The sequence below is a fragment of the Gymnogyps californianus genome, chromosome 12, assembly GCF_018139145.2.
Source record: "Gymnogyps californianus isolate 813 chromosome 12, ASM1813914v2, whole genome shotgun sequence".
NCBI classification, from domain to species: Eukaryota; Metazoa; Chordata; class Aves; order Accipitriformes; family Cathartidae; genus Gymnogyps; species Gymnogyps californianus.
The window spans coordinates 9,492,908-9,508,168 of NC_059482.1; the positions used below are offsets into that span (position 1 = coordinate 9,492,908).

The window sequence follows — 15,261 nt, forward strand, 5'->3', positions numbered from 1 at the left end:
ACTTGCTACTGTCCCTTACCTTACCTGGCTCAGTCGTGGTGATCCTCCTTTTAATTAGGGTTTGTCTTCAAACCCACTGAAGTTGTAATTAATCTTTCAGTTGCCTTCCATGGATGTGAGGTTCAGTCCTTCCCTGAGCTCAGCCGGGAAAAGAGACTACGCTAAAGTAACTCATGCAAGTAAATCCCTTCCCAGGTTGCTCAGATCCTTGGGAGCACTGCGACAAACTACAACTCCAGCCCACAGTCTTCACTGATTTGTGTCAGGGACTGACCCAGTACCGCTGCACTGGGCTGGTTTTTACACTCTCAAACTATAAGGCTGAGACTCCAGCGACCACTGCTGTGAAGTTTAACAGAAATAAATGTCCTGGTGTTGTGCCAAAACACGCTGTTCATTTGGGGTGCTGCAGATGATACGTAATGAGTATAATTCCCAGCATTTCAGAGGCAGTGTTGGCTGAGATTAGCAAGACTAACTTAATAAAGCACTATGATGATTGCATATTCACTGGGAAGGGGAAAAATAATCAAATGAAAAAGGACAAAACCAGCAGGGAAAGAAAATTTATTTCCAAGCATCTACGAGAGTGCTACAAACAATAGAGACTAAAACTCAAAGCATTTAAAACTATTAAAAAATGTAGTTGACAATGTCCTTAAAAATTAAACATAAAAATGTAGAAAATGCAGTTATTAACTCTAAAACTTGCTCAAAAGTGAAATAAACCCAGATAGCATCAATGAGGATGGAGTCCTACAAAAGACTTTTTTTTTACTTTATTTCAATTTGTTAGTTTGTAAATTGATACTCATTTCATTTTTTAATGTTTATTTAAATTTATAATGGAGAAATGTGCAAATCTAGCAAAATATTCTTTGGATTATAAACAGAGAAAAATCAACAACCGAAGAAATTTGAACTGAGTTAATAATAAACTATAGAATTATATAGAATGCATACAGCTATAATAAAGTGAAATATTACAATAAACATTGTAGAGCAAATCTGCTGATTTAGCAAACTCTGCCTTATAAAACATAGGGATATAATGGGACAAGTGAATATGTTATGAATATAGAGCTGAAACATCATTCATAATTTTAACGAGTTAAATTTTAATCTAACTACATATACGGGGGTCTTCAGAAAAGCAATACACCAACAAATCGGATTTCCTCTCAGATCAAGCAGTTTGGTACCTGACTGCAAATGAAGGACAGGATCTGTAAAATGAACGGTAGAAAAATGTATATCATTTCTATTTATTGCCTCTTCCCATATTGCAGCTGCTGATCTCTGACCCTAAACAGCAAACTAGATTAAATTTAGCAGAAGTACAGCTGTACACAGATGCTGAAAATGTTGATGCGCAGAACATATTCCAATCCCTTGCTCATTCTGAACTAATATAAAAAAAGTTATAGAACATTTTTCGATTAAAAACATACATTACAAAGAACAAGTCTGAAAGCACTCTGTATTTCTGTCATCACAAATTAAAATGTCTTCCTATCAGTAGACGATGCTATTCTACTGCTGTAAACGAAAAAAAAAAATCAAAAGAAAAAAAACCTAAGTGCCAGAATCTTAATTACTACTCAGGTAAGGTAATTGTCAGGTAGAACAGTCTTTAGGGAACTTACAGCTAAACTGGGTCAGACTTAAGTCTCTAGAACCCACAGAAGCTTAGCACAGATACGGAAATTCACAAACCTGGACTAAATTGTAAGTACAGAGTACTCCTGTCCACTTACAAAGTCATTTCTGAAACCTCTGGAATTTCTAAGATATAAGATAAATGCATATTACATGGGAAATATTGAAAAGTATTACACTTAATTTAATCCAGAAAACACAGTAGTATTATATGAAGATTATCACTGTGTTCTGGGAGCAGCCACAAGCTGTAGATAGAGAGGGTACAAAATGTTCACCAGACATTACATTTTCTTAAATCTAAAAAACATTTGTAAAATGTACTTGATTTTTAAATAATCACTTAACAAGGCAACAAACCAACTACAAACACATAATAAATAAGGCTATTAAAAGGTCACAATTGTAGTAAATTAGTCAGAACTATAAATGGGACATTAGAAACACTATGTTTTTCCTTATATGCTTAATAACCAGAACAAGAATTAAAAAAGAATCAGTTTATTTCAAAGTCTGCTTCTTATACTGAAGCACATATTAAAGCAACGGTACAATGTTCATAAAATATAAGTGTGATGCTGTAACATTTCTTACATGTCAGAATACTGATATTTGTATGTATACTAAAATAAGAACTTTAAAATTGTACAAATAGATACATTAAAAATGACATAGAAATAGGGCGCCTCCCACTGCAACAAGACAGAGTTTTTATATCTGGCACGTATTAGTTCAAGATGAAAGTATAAGCAAAAAGATTTACAAGAATCAGCAGTAACAAGTTTGATGCTCAAGAGACATAATAATTGTACATTGTATTGTACATACATCATATGGGTTTAAGCTGGCTGAATATTATATATTTCAAGTTTAAAAATGCACTACCATATAGAGTGTCCATAGTTTAAGGCGAAATTACAGCTCAGAACTGTTATCTTTTCTAATTTGTGGAAGCTTCTTTGACATAAAAGATTTAGATGTTCATAATACATAAAAGATTTCCCTTATTTGTAGGTTCGCTTTTAGCATTTTCCTTCATTTAAATATTTTGTATTTCTTAAGTGGGTTTTTTCCTTTAGTGAAGTTGGCAGCCAACTTCTATACTTGCCTTTTGTAGGAAAAGGTACTTCACAGTATTTACCACTTCCATGTCCTTTTTTATCAAAGGAATCCTCTCTGTCAAACTTAAATGTTTAAACGAGATTTTTCTTGATTTTTAAAAAAATACCTGCTTACATTTCTTCTGGATTCTTCAGAACATCGGACACAGTTCTTAAGGCCAAATCTTAAATTTTATTGTTAAGAATCATCATCGAAAGTGTCTTTGGAGCCGTACAAGTCTGCAAGTTTCTTAAATCGAGGTCCCCAATTTTGTAGATAGTCATAGTCCAAATCAGAATCTGTTGTTGCTGACTCTAATGAGCTAAGTGAACCAGCCACTGAGCCTCTTCCTTCATAGCCATAGATCTGGATAGAGTCATAAGGAGGAGCAGTTGGATCGTTATCAGCCTCTTGTATTCTTGTGTTGATGAAATCATCAACATCAACGCTATTAGGAGCTGGCCGAAGCCCTGGTCTTGGCATATACTGATACTCAGGTTTTATGTCTTTACGAGGAATAAATCCATTGATGCCATCAGGGTTCTGCAAAGTAGCTATGTCAAAAGCTTCAGTATCTTCCTCTCCTCCACCTTCATCATCATAAGTAATAATGTTCTCTCGGACATCTTCTTCTTCAAAAACAATCAGAGGTTCTTTTTTCTGCCTTTTCAGTGTTACAAACAACACTACAATGACTACAGAAAAAAAAAAAGCAAGTTAGACTGCACTCTCAAACAGTAGCTCTTTTATAAATAGATTATTGCATTCACTGAAACCTCAGCTTTTGTGCTGCGGTTCATCATGTATTTTTGCTAACATCTGCATTTTTAGCATACCTAGCTAGGTAAAAGTGTTGATGTTTGTACACAGAATTGAACATACTGATTTGAGTTTTTCTGTTTGGGCTGAATGCCATTGCTCTTACTAATTGCTTATTACTGCAAGACTAATTCAAGAAAAACATTTGTGGGCCCCCAGTGCTGTGCAAACACTGTGACACTGCCTTTGAGCGCCCAATCACATGTATATCCGCAACAAAACAAAGATGAATCTTTGCTCTCTCCTGTATGACCAAAGCTTAACTCTAATTCCATGTTTCATTTCCATGAAAACTGAGTTTTTCTTAAGCAACACCTCAAAACACATGCCTTTGTTGTTTTGTTCCTTCCCACTTCAAGTTTCTATAAAATAACTTTAAAATACATAAGAAAAGAAAAACTATAAATTACTATGGGCAAATGAAAACATTTTATATAAATATTTTCAAATCATCAGGAAATGCTTTACAGCACTTTCTTAAAAGCAGGTCTTCCGAGCCATTCATTTGTCTTCAACACAAGAGGAGTTAGAGGGAAATAGCTGGCAGGAGCCATTAATCCTGGCTGACCTCAATAAGGAACTTGTCATCCAGGGAAGATCACAAAACTTAAAACTGTATGTCATGCCTCCTTTAAACAGTGTCCCCGATTAACTAATATTAGGCCACAAAAGGACATTCTCTGAGCACACCTAGACAAATTCATTGGTGTTTGCTATTGCAGTTATCATATACTGCATTTCAGCCAGGCAGATTAGGCCCTCCTATAAAAATAAAAGTTAAGAAATTAAGGTTCATTTATCCATCTTGGAGCTGAAGGCAGGGTTAATTTTTTAACACAAACAAGTATAGAAGAGTAATAAGTAAAGAACTTTTTTACCTAACAAAATCACGATGCAAGCAAGAATGGCAATTAAAGCTCCAGTGCTTAATCCAGCATTGAGGATGTAGGCTTCAGCGTTACAGGACAGCAAGGAGCCATTGCTGTCACAGCCGCAGACCCGAATGGTGAGGGTGTTGGTGCTGCTCATAGGGGGGAGTCCACCATCACTTATTACAATAGGAAGAAGGTACAAATCTTGTTTTTGGCGACTAAATCCTTCGCGTCTAACAAGAACACTTGCTGTGTTATCTGTTTAAAGAAGAGAGATAGTCATCATTATTTTTTCCACAAAGTCATCCTCTTAATAAATATTGAAAAAAATGTATCTTGCTACAACGGCTCTGAATTTTCAGATGCCTTAGCATTATTTGTACAATAGGCCAGTATAAGGTATCGCCTTCCTAATGACCCAAGAGCAATTACAGTATTGTGTTTCATTCATACAGTACCACACTCATTTTTAATTATTTTAGGGTGATGAGGGTAACACAAGGAACAGACAAAACCTCTGTTAGTACCTCCTTTTAGCACCCCACTAACTTTCTAGGAAACTCACAATACTTCATCAACTACCAGAATGACTGGGCCTTGGTATTGCTGTTTGAGCTGGTTCTAGCCTCTTTCCAGAATTAAAGCCTTCAGTGGAGTGGAAAAAACCAAATCTCCCTGATTTATTGTTCTTGGAGTCAGACCTACAGGAATGGAAGGCAGAAATCTGTACCAAAATGGCCTGTGTTAATGAGACTCCCACCAAAATGAAAGCCAACATTCGCTGTGTATTAGCAGATTTGAGCCTCAGTGTTGACCTGTTGCAGTAAGGAACACTAAAGTAAGCAGCATTCTGTCAGAACCCATTTTTCACCCAAACTCCCAAAGCCAGAATTCAGAAAGCCTGATCATACATGCACAGTATGTCTGGCACATTTTGAATTACGTGGATATGAGGAAGAGGTAGAATATTGCTTTAACACTATTTCCAGTTGTTCTCACTGAGTAGTTGCCTGCCATGGGCCTCCTGGTGCAGGGGATGGAAACCAAGCTGCCATCTCAGCACAGAAGGTCATTTTGGATAGTCCTGCACGCTTCCTGGAGCAAAAGCATTTGAAAGGGAAGTGTGTGACATGAAACGCCGGGATGAGGCAGCCAGTGCTTCCTGCTCCCAGCCACGCTGGACAAAGGCTAGGAAACACGAACAGCATTTCTTTATTGTGCTCCTTGTTTCTCAGTTCTCAGACTGAACCAAAGTTTATAAAATTGTAAACATCCTGAAGTAAATAAAATGAAACAATCATATCCGTGGTTTTCAGACCTTCAAAAACTAGTTTAGCATGAGGATTTATTTCACACAACCTTTTCCATTTTGCCATGTTCTTTATTTTTCACTATATAACAGAAAGAAAAAAAAAAGAAAAGAATGGTTCTTTTATCTACTAAGGGAGGGCTATTCACCTCCAACGGTACCCATTTTACTATTGCTTCAGGGTACTGCAGAAGATTAATCATTTTCCTCTTGAAGAGTCAGCATAAATTCCAGAATTTAATAATGCAAATCATAAAATCTCTCTTAATGATCTAATCACTGCTATTTCCATGAAAGTTTGTGAATAAATTATACCAAAAGAGAAGCATTCTTGCCTTATATCAACCACCCTTGCAGGCAGTACCGCTGATGTAGGACAAGGTCTGAAACTGTCCCCAAATTTGGTGGACACAGGTCAACGTATGGGATGAGAAAGATGTTTGCACTAGGGCCCTGCTTATCTGAGTCTCCCACTAGTAATTTCTGTAGATCACACAAGAAAGGATGAAATTTTTTTAGGACTGTCCTAGGTAGGATCTGTTTGTTACATGCCAAATTAATTCATCTCCCCATATCTACACCTCTCCTGCCAGGCCCACCACACCTGATGTCCAGTGTGGTTACCTCGGCATGACAGAACTGTAGTCTTTCTGATACTTAAGTGTCACAAAAGTAACATCTGGATAGAAAAAAGCTTGTTAACTTCTCCTTTACATGATGGCCATATTTGCTAAGGACAGAGAAGCCGATAAAGATCTGATTAGTTATTACTTGTGGTTCTTGGAGATGCCCTTCATCTCTTTCCAGAGTCTTTCTAATCTCCTAAATGTTTACATGCAACATTTGCCCAGTTAGGCTTTGTAGCACAATTTTTTTAAAGGACCTTAGTGATATCAGTGTCTGTGTGACAGGAGTCTTATTTTAGGACTTTAAATTAATGAGCTCGTAACAATTTGGTTTAAATAGAAATGTAACATGTAATAGCTATTAACCTATCAACTGATACTTGAACTAATATATATTGATATAGAATAAAACTATTCCACAGGGTTCTCTAAAATGCATTTAATAACTCATTTCCTCAATATGAGAACAAAGATCTGCTCTATTAAATGAAAGATCACAATAGGACAGATTATTCTTGTAGCAAAAAATATGAACATTAATAGCGGGCTGAGCTACAACTGCCTAGAGGCTGCAAAGGCAATATGGAAAGAAATACAGGCAATATCATATATTAGTATATTTAGTCTGTTGGCTACGCATTTTTTATTATATTATGTCATATTGTATTTTTCTTCAATTTTGGCAGCTTAAATAGTATTCCTAACTAGAAATAAGAAAAGGATGGCAAATTATTCAGTTATTATACAGATCGGCCAATTCCACTGCAGTCAATTACATTACACTAAGGCTGAATTTGATCTAATGGTTGATTTATCTGGTTTAAGTTGAAGTGATTTCTAGTTTAATATAATTTTTTAAAAAGAAAAATCCAATCAACATGCCTGACTAAAGTTTAAAAAGGACTACCATATATCAACCCTAAAAGGTCATCTTTTAAACTTTTTTTCTGTTTATGTTCACTTCTCACATTCGGAAAAAACATAATATCCATAAGAGGAAAAAAACTCTTTTACCTAGATAAAGGATAACATATAATCCTAGCTAATATTCTCATCCTTGCTTTTTCATTATTTTCAAGTCCCAGGAGTATAACTATAATCCAGGTATAATGGCATTTTTTTAAGCCAAGAAACAGAAGTTAAATGTCAATACCAGCTTAAAACTATTACTTAACACATATGGGAGCTAGCTGACTGACAGTCTTAATGAACACAATGGGGGTTAACAGAAGACAGAAGGAAGAAAATAGCCATCTCAACACCATCCAGAAAAATACACACGCTCTCGTTTTTCCAGCTATTATTGTCTGGGATATCCAATATCCAAAGGTGTTGTAAATGAAGATTACCTATATTCTCCATGAAATCTTCACAATTAGAAGTTAAAATTGCATTACTTTATGGTGATCTTTATAGTGATCTTCCTGACCTTTGATTATCATCTCTTTCTCTGGTGATCTTATTGAAGGTTTTCCAATTTCTCCTCTACATACAGGCAAATGTAGCTTAGCTTTTGGGGGCTTGTTAACATATATATTGTGTAAGGAGGCTTCTAGATTAAAGAAGCTGACTGCAGTGTGAACATTACCACCTATATCAGAATGTGAGTGCTGATTCAGCAAGAAACCTAAACAATTTCAGGGGTGCAACTGTCTAAAATCATTACCAGGCAGTGGCAATTGCTGTGGATAATCCATGGCAAAATCCCGTAACTTTATTGTTCATATGGTTCAAAATGTCTTGATTAAAAGGTCTGAAATTGAGAGCCAGAGGACCTGTTTCTATTAAAAAAGTGGATTTTAGTCACTGATTTTAGTTGACTCACAAATGTAATTTCAGTCTTTGTAAAGCGCTATCTTGTGTATTTGAGAACATTACTACACCTCGCTTTTGCCATTGCGGTGTAATTCGTCCTTGTGCAGCACAGTAAAGCGAGGTGGTTGCAATCCTTCCAGCAACGCTGGCTATGTGCCAGGCCTCCACACAAGGTGAGTGAGCCCAAGTAGAGGGCATTTCAGTTTAGGACAGAGCAGGATTAAAAGCAGGAAATCCATTTGCTAAAAAACCATCTCTCTGCTGTGAAGTGTCATGAGCCTCTACTGCTCTTTTGAAGCTCCGACTTCAATGGGAGCAAAATTGAACAGAGCCTGGGCAAACAGAGTCCTGTTTATTTACGTGGTATAATGTAAGCAAACAGCGCAAAAGTAATTCAGTGTTTTATCACAGCATGTGATAAGCCATTATCTCATGTTTTCTGTGGAAGATAGTCTCAGCTGAAAAACTTGGTAACACAGTAGGCTATTAATAGGATGTAAAATGTGATTACGTTTTTTGGATTACTGCAATATGTGATTACTTTTAGGAGTTGGTAGAAAGAAACTCTATTAAATTATAATTATAGGACTGTATTCACTTTAAAGTTCTGCAATAGACCCAAACATTGGAGTTTTCATTAACTGTTCTCCACAGTTAATAAAGCCATTTTTCTTTGAAACTAGCAATTCCCTCTGAAAGCGGTGCCATTGTATATAGACTACTCAGATTTACAACTCAAAAAAACCACTTTAAATGATCATGTAAATTATTTGACTTGCAAATGGTAACACACTCTCTGAGAATTTTTTTTTTATATGGAAGTACATAGAATATTAACTTTTTTACTTTGCTCTCTACCATAACTTACTTAAAAAAACTCCACAGAAATAGTTAACAACATCACTGCACTGAGGATGGTACAAAAATAAGGGAAAGACAGGATGGCAATGGATAGATTTCATTACACTATTCATTTCCCAAACACGAAATTATACAGGAAGATTCAATCCTTAAATACCGTCTTGTTGAAATAACCTTTTGCAGTATTGTCAGGTCCAGTCACTACATTCAACTGACATCATCGTTTCAATTACAAAACATTTTTATCCAGGTTAACTTTGTCATTAAAAAAAAAAAGAATGAATTTGCTGCATATGGAAATGAAGGATTAGTGGAATTGGCTGGAGTCAGGAACCGTAATACCATTTGCCTGCAGCTGTATCAGAGCATCTCAATTCTGACCTATGCTTCCTCTGTTAGATTATAAAATCTAATTCATTTTCAGTTTGATATGGTGACCATAAATACCTTTTAAAGAGAAACTTGGCCTCAGGGTCTCAAGCAAAGAATACATTTTTATTTACTTCTCTCTAAAAATATTTTCATCAATTTTTAAAAAATTGTGGTTTACTCCTTTAAAGAGAAAAAAATCCCTCCACTGGATCCTTTATGAAGTGCTTATGTATGTACAAGTGTCAAGCACTAAGGAACAGTGTTACTTTGATCCTTCAAGAATAACAGAAATTTTGTTTGGGAACTCTGATGGTAATTACCCCCACTTCAGATGTTGATAGAGATATAAAGTATGCCACAATATAACACTTGAGAGAAAAAAGTTTTCACTGAAATCATGTATCTGGATTATGTTGCCTTTTGTACTTCTGGCAATCTAGAAGAAATAATTTGGATTCATTATTTAAACCAGTTCAACTGAGTTCTGCTTTTCAGAAAACAGTCAAGTTTCCTTCAAACATTAAAGCTTGCTCATTATACACAATTTCTTAGAAGCTGAAGCAGTTTTTTCCCTGTACAGGAAAATAACGAACATTGAATGAGAATACCATATTGATTATCATTAAATAAATAGAATAAATATGTATAATGGCTGAACCTATCTTTTTCTGTTTACCCACCTCTGGCTTCCTCAACCTCTGGCAAGTTAGGTTCACTGATGCTATTATGTTAGATGATCAAATAAGTTTTGACGCTCACCTATGCCTGTTTTTTTCTGCCTACAAATTTCTTACACCTTAACATCAATCTGAACGCAAGGCTATACTATATTTCATGAACAGAAAATTGGCAAAGGGATCAGGATACCCGTATCCTGAGATACACCCAATCTGGGTACGTTTCACAACAGAAATCCACATTTGCTACAAAAGGTTAGCGTGGCAGTGATTTTATTCCATTAGGAATCTATAGTCCATGTCTCTTGTGATCCATAATTTACAAAAACTAGCAAGCAGAGTAAGGTGAACAAATACAAGCAACCTAACAATTTATCCTGCCTCAGCTAATTTTAGCTTAGCAAGTAAGTTTTCTGTAAATCAAGGAGATCTGCCAATTACATTTAGTGAATGTTTTTGTCAATGCTTTTTACCCTCTTCCTGGGAGATAAAATGACAGTGGATTTTTCATGTAGGGTATTATTATGCAATTTAAAATATATATTCAAGAAAATAAAAGTGAGTTAACAAGCATTACATTATTCTGAGAACATCCTTGTATTTCAGCTATATTTTTTCTGCCTTCCTCCCCTACATCTCTGGAAAACAGACACTCTGTCAAAGTTAATGAAAATGCTGTTGCATGACATTACGTTGGCCATTAGTTTTACTTTGTCATTTCTTTGGACTCTAGTATAAAGGGAATCTTCACACAAACCTCTGTTGTCTCTGAGTGTAAAATTTGGATTATGAATAATTTCAGGTGGTAAACTGAAGATAAATCTTGGTCCATTGGCCGAGTCATCCTTGTCATCAGCACTAATTGTAATAAATTGCTGTAAAAGAAAAGTACTCTGTAAACAACAGCTCCTTCTCTGGATACATTACATATAGACAGCATTCTGAGAAATCTCTTGAATACAAAGAATTTTGAAATAGCAGAAACTCCCCAAATACCTCAACAAATGTATGCAATTATAAACACAGAGCAGACCCAAAACTAGAACAGGCAATCTTTATTTACTATTACATTTAACCAACACAGAATTATAGATGTAAAAGTATACACCTATATATACATTCTTATAGACAAATATGTGCTAATGATAACTTAATAGACTAAATAAAATTCTGCAGAAAATTCAGCAGCTCAGAGGGAGTTAGCACAATGTCCTTTTCAAAGGACAGTTAGCTACACTAACTGCAAAAGTGCAGATAATGTGTAGAGCTGTATTTCTGTATGATACTGTCGTGGTTTAACCCCAGCCAGCAACTAAGCACCACGCCGCCATTGATCCCTCCTCCATCCCAGTGGGATGGGGAGGAGGATCGGAAAAAAAAGTAAAACTTGTGGGTTGAGATAAGAACAGTTTAATAACTAAAGCAAAATAAAATATAATACTACTACTACTAAAATTTAATAATAATAATAATAATAATAGTAATGAAAAGGAATATAACAAAAAAAGAGAGAAATAAAACCCAAGAAAATACAAATGATGCACAATGCAATTGCTCACCACCCGCTGACCAATGCCCGAGCAGCGATCTGCACCTCCCAGCCAACTCCCCCCAGTATAAACTGAGTATAAACATCATACTGAGCATGACGTTCCATGGTATGGAATATCCCTTTGGCTAGTTGGGGTCAGCTGTCCTGGCTGTGCTCCCTCCCAGCTGCTTGCACACCTGCTTGCTGGCAGAGCATGGGAAACTGAAAAATCCTTAACTTAGGGTAAGCGCTACTTAGCAACAACTAAAATATCAGTGTGTTATCAACATTATTCTCACACTAAATCCAAAACACACTGTACCAGCTACTAAGAAGAAAATTAACTCTATCCCAGCTGAAACCAGGACAGATACTAACCCCTCGTCCTCACAGATTGTTCAGGGATAAATCCGTAGGCTAAACTCTACAAGCACGGTACTGTGATTCTTCCCATAAGATGCTGAGTGTTTCTGTAATATCCAAAACAGGCTCACAACTGGGAAAGCTGCTCCCAACCAGCTTCATTGCCCATGTGATGGTGGATACTCACAGTCAACACCAGTCATATTCAATGCACAAAGCACTGTATCTATAACTGTTGATAGCAGTTCAAAATAAAAACACAGGAAAGTGCCTTTCTGTGTGCTCTAGGCATTTTGGCCAAAACTTCAAAATAAACGTTCGGCTACTACCACTCATTTGAGCTGCCAATGCAAAACTGGGCTAACACCCTGAAGAAAGAAATTCATGCGCAGGGAAGGTGGTGTGCACAGGCATACCTGATTGCTTCGAGCATTCTCACAGACAAATGCTTCGTAGGCTGCTGCAAATTTTGGAGCGTTGTCATTGACATCAACAACCTTAATTGCAACTGGAACTTTGGCTTCCTGGTGTTGTTTGTCTATGGGAGTAAGCAAAAGCAAAATGAAACAGAAGCAGGAAAATCCCTAAAACCAAACAAAATCGCAGCTGTATCCAGGTAAAAATGAAATAGGCTAAAGTATTGCTATTGGGGTTTATTGCAGTTTATCAAACTGAGACAATTAGAAGACTACCGAATTTATACTATTGATTATAAAATACCTCAGTGAAATACTTACGGACTTCAACTGCAAAGACAGAGATATTATGCCAAGCAATTTCTTCCCTATCCAAAGCTTTTATTGTCTTGATATTGCCATCTTCTGCATTAATAATAAAATATCTTTCAAGGTCAGTGTGACGATCAATTGAATATCTAAAGAAGATTGAAAGTCAGTAATTAGATAAAAGAAGGACTTTGTAGTTTCATGCATCCACATTTGTTCCATATCGTTACTATTTTTTAATAACTGTAAGTAGTACACTTCTTGTTACCCCTAATATCATTGTCAAAGGGATGATATGCGTTCTTTTAAAAGGAGATTCACCTTGTTGGTTTCTACATTTAGAAAAAATATTACATCAGAATGTTTGTAGTAAGTGAAAATCATTGTTCTCTGAAGTCTCTATCTTAAAGCCCCAAATATTCTTTATTTTCTTCTCTTGTAAAACATGATAAAAATATCTACCGAGATATTTATGTTTTCTTCTGTTTCATATTAATCATGAAGATCTTTTAAGTCTTCTGATCTTTGGATTACTCAGAATGTTAATTGATCATACCAGATTACTAAATATTACCCGTTATCTACACATCTGTACAGCTTTATACAACTCTGGTTTTCATATCTTTACCTTGCAATTCCTTGAAATGTTAACTATACCCACAAAACAGAGTTTCATAATTTAATTTACACTGAGAACATGACAAACAAAAATAAACGAATAGAAGACTACCCAATGTAACTGCAGAAAGTAGGTGTGTATGTGCTTGTCATTAGCAATTAACGCTTAACAATTACCCCACATAATCTCTAATCTACTGCGTAGACTTCTATCTTTTGAGAAAAAACATGCTGTGATAACAGCATAGGATATTTTACAGAAAATATAATTTAGAAAAGAGTCTAACACAGATGTCCTTAAGTATATTTTAGTTAGACATAGCTATGGTATGCTTTCTTAGCGATATAGGCTTTGAGAAACTAGTAGCTTATGGAACAAGACATAAGAACAATGCTGTATGGCTAAAGTTATTAATATTCTGGGTGAATTTAGAATATTACTGTGCTAGATCTATCACTCTATCTTAATAACTTGCATAACAATTCTAAAAGCCAATGCTTAGAAAGAAACAGCCTGCTCCAATGAAGCATACCTTATAGCACTGTTTGCAGCATCAGGGTCTTTGGCATGTACTTTTCCAACCACAGTACCAGATGCTGCGTTTTCTTGTACTTCAAAAATATAACTTGGCTTTAAAAAGAGAGGTGGCTCATCAGCATCTTCCACTGATATCTTCACTGTTACTGTGTCCTTGAATGGCCCATTGCTGATGAACTTAGGATCAATATGTACATTGGCTGCCTCTACCTTCAGACTGTAGGACTTTTTGGTTTCAAAATCTAAGAGCTGTGAGAAACAAGAAGACAATGCATTCCACAGTTAGGAAAACTAGAGTGTAAAAGCAGTAAGCAGTCCCCTAGTATTCAATGACATAAAACAAATGTGAGCATCTGTCAACAAGCTTGGACTGAAATGTATTTAAAAACATAAAGACTCAAATGGAAGGAGCTACATTCTATGTATGGAGCAGCATAGGAAGGCACTCAAAATATCACGACAGAGTCCTTGTCTTGCTCTTTGCTTGCTGTATCACTCAGGAAATCATCTTTACTGGGAAAATTAACCTTTTCTTCATGCAGCCTTCCAGGTAGCACAAAAGAGTGATGGATAGGAAAGGAGTTCCCACAAAATGCCAGGCTTGATCTATCCCAAGCTGGCAGGCATTCCTTTAGAGATATGGATGTGGCTTGAATTGCTACTGGGTGCACCATGAGATAGGACACAGAGAAGTTAAATTATTTAAGTAGTAGGGGAAACATGAAGATGGTTTGCAGCACTTTCATTTCTGTAGTTCTTTCCATCCATGGATCTCATAGCACTTTACAAAGGGGAGGTGAAATAATGCTCCATGAGGTAAGTCCTTTTCGGAGCGTGATCAAAATCACAGCATATCTACATTGTCATTGACATGAAATGGCTGCAGTGTTGCAGTATTGGTAGCCTCAAAATGATCATGCAGGTGCCAACCACAGTTCATAACGTATGCTAACACCATAGACTGAATGGTGTGACAGTTCGCCCATGTTTTAAAACACACAAAAAATACACTCCCACCTCTAGAACAGATACAGTAATTGAACCACAGCATAGTTTTGACCAGAGGAGACCTCTGGGTCTCTTCCTGAGAGATTGCCCCGATGTGCAGGGCAGGGCTAACTTCGAAGTTAAGTTGCCCAGGCCTTCTCCTTTGAGTTTTGATCATCTCCAAGAGAGATGAATGGCTATAAAGATACAAAGGGCAAAATAATAATGCTTAAATAATGAATAAGATTTATGATTTAGAATTTGTAATTTAAAATTCATTTAATAACACTTTTAAAGATCACACTGATGGGTTGTATATGAAATCACCTCAGTATTTTTGCTGCTTTTCGCATAGCCTGTGACTCCTTCAGAACAATATTGTGGACAA

General features: G+C 36.1%; 1 protein-coding gene across 1 annotated transcript in view; it reads right to left on the reverse strand.

Annotated features, from left to right (window-relative positions):
* Nucleotides 1-552: 552 nt before the first annotated feature.
* Nucleotides 553-15,261, reverse strand: part of CDH11 (cadherin 11) — a 269,341-nt gene continuing 254,632 nt past the window's right edge. The window contains exons 11-16 of the mRNA XM_050903720.1: nt 13,882-14,135; nt 12,743-12,879; nt 12,422-12,543; nt 10,869-10,986; nt 4,458-4,709; nt 553-3,455 (exon numbers count right to left, since the gene is read on the reverse strand). Of these exons, the coding sequence (XP_050759677.1) occupies nt 2,959-3,455; nt 4,458-4,709; nt 10,869-10,986; nt 12,422-12,543; nt 12,743-12,879; nt 13,882-14,135 (1,380 nt within the window). The 3' untranslated portion in view covers nt 553-2,958. The remainder of the gene's footprint in view (nt 3,456-4,457; nt 4,710-10,868; nt 10,987-12,421; nt 12,544-12,742; nt 12,880-13,881; nt 14,136-15,261) is intronic.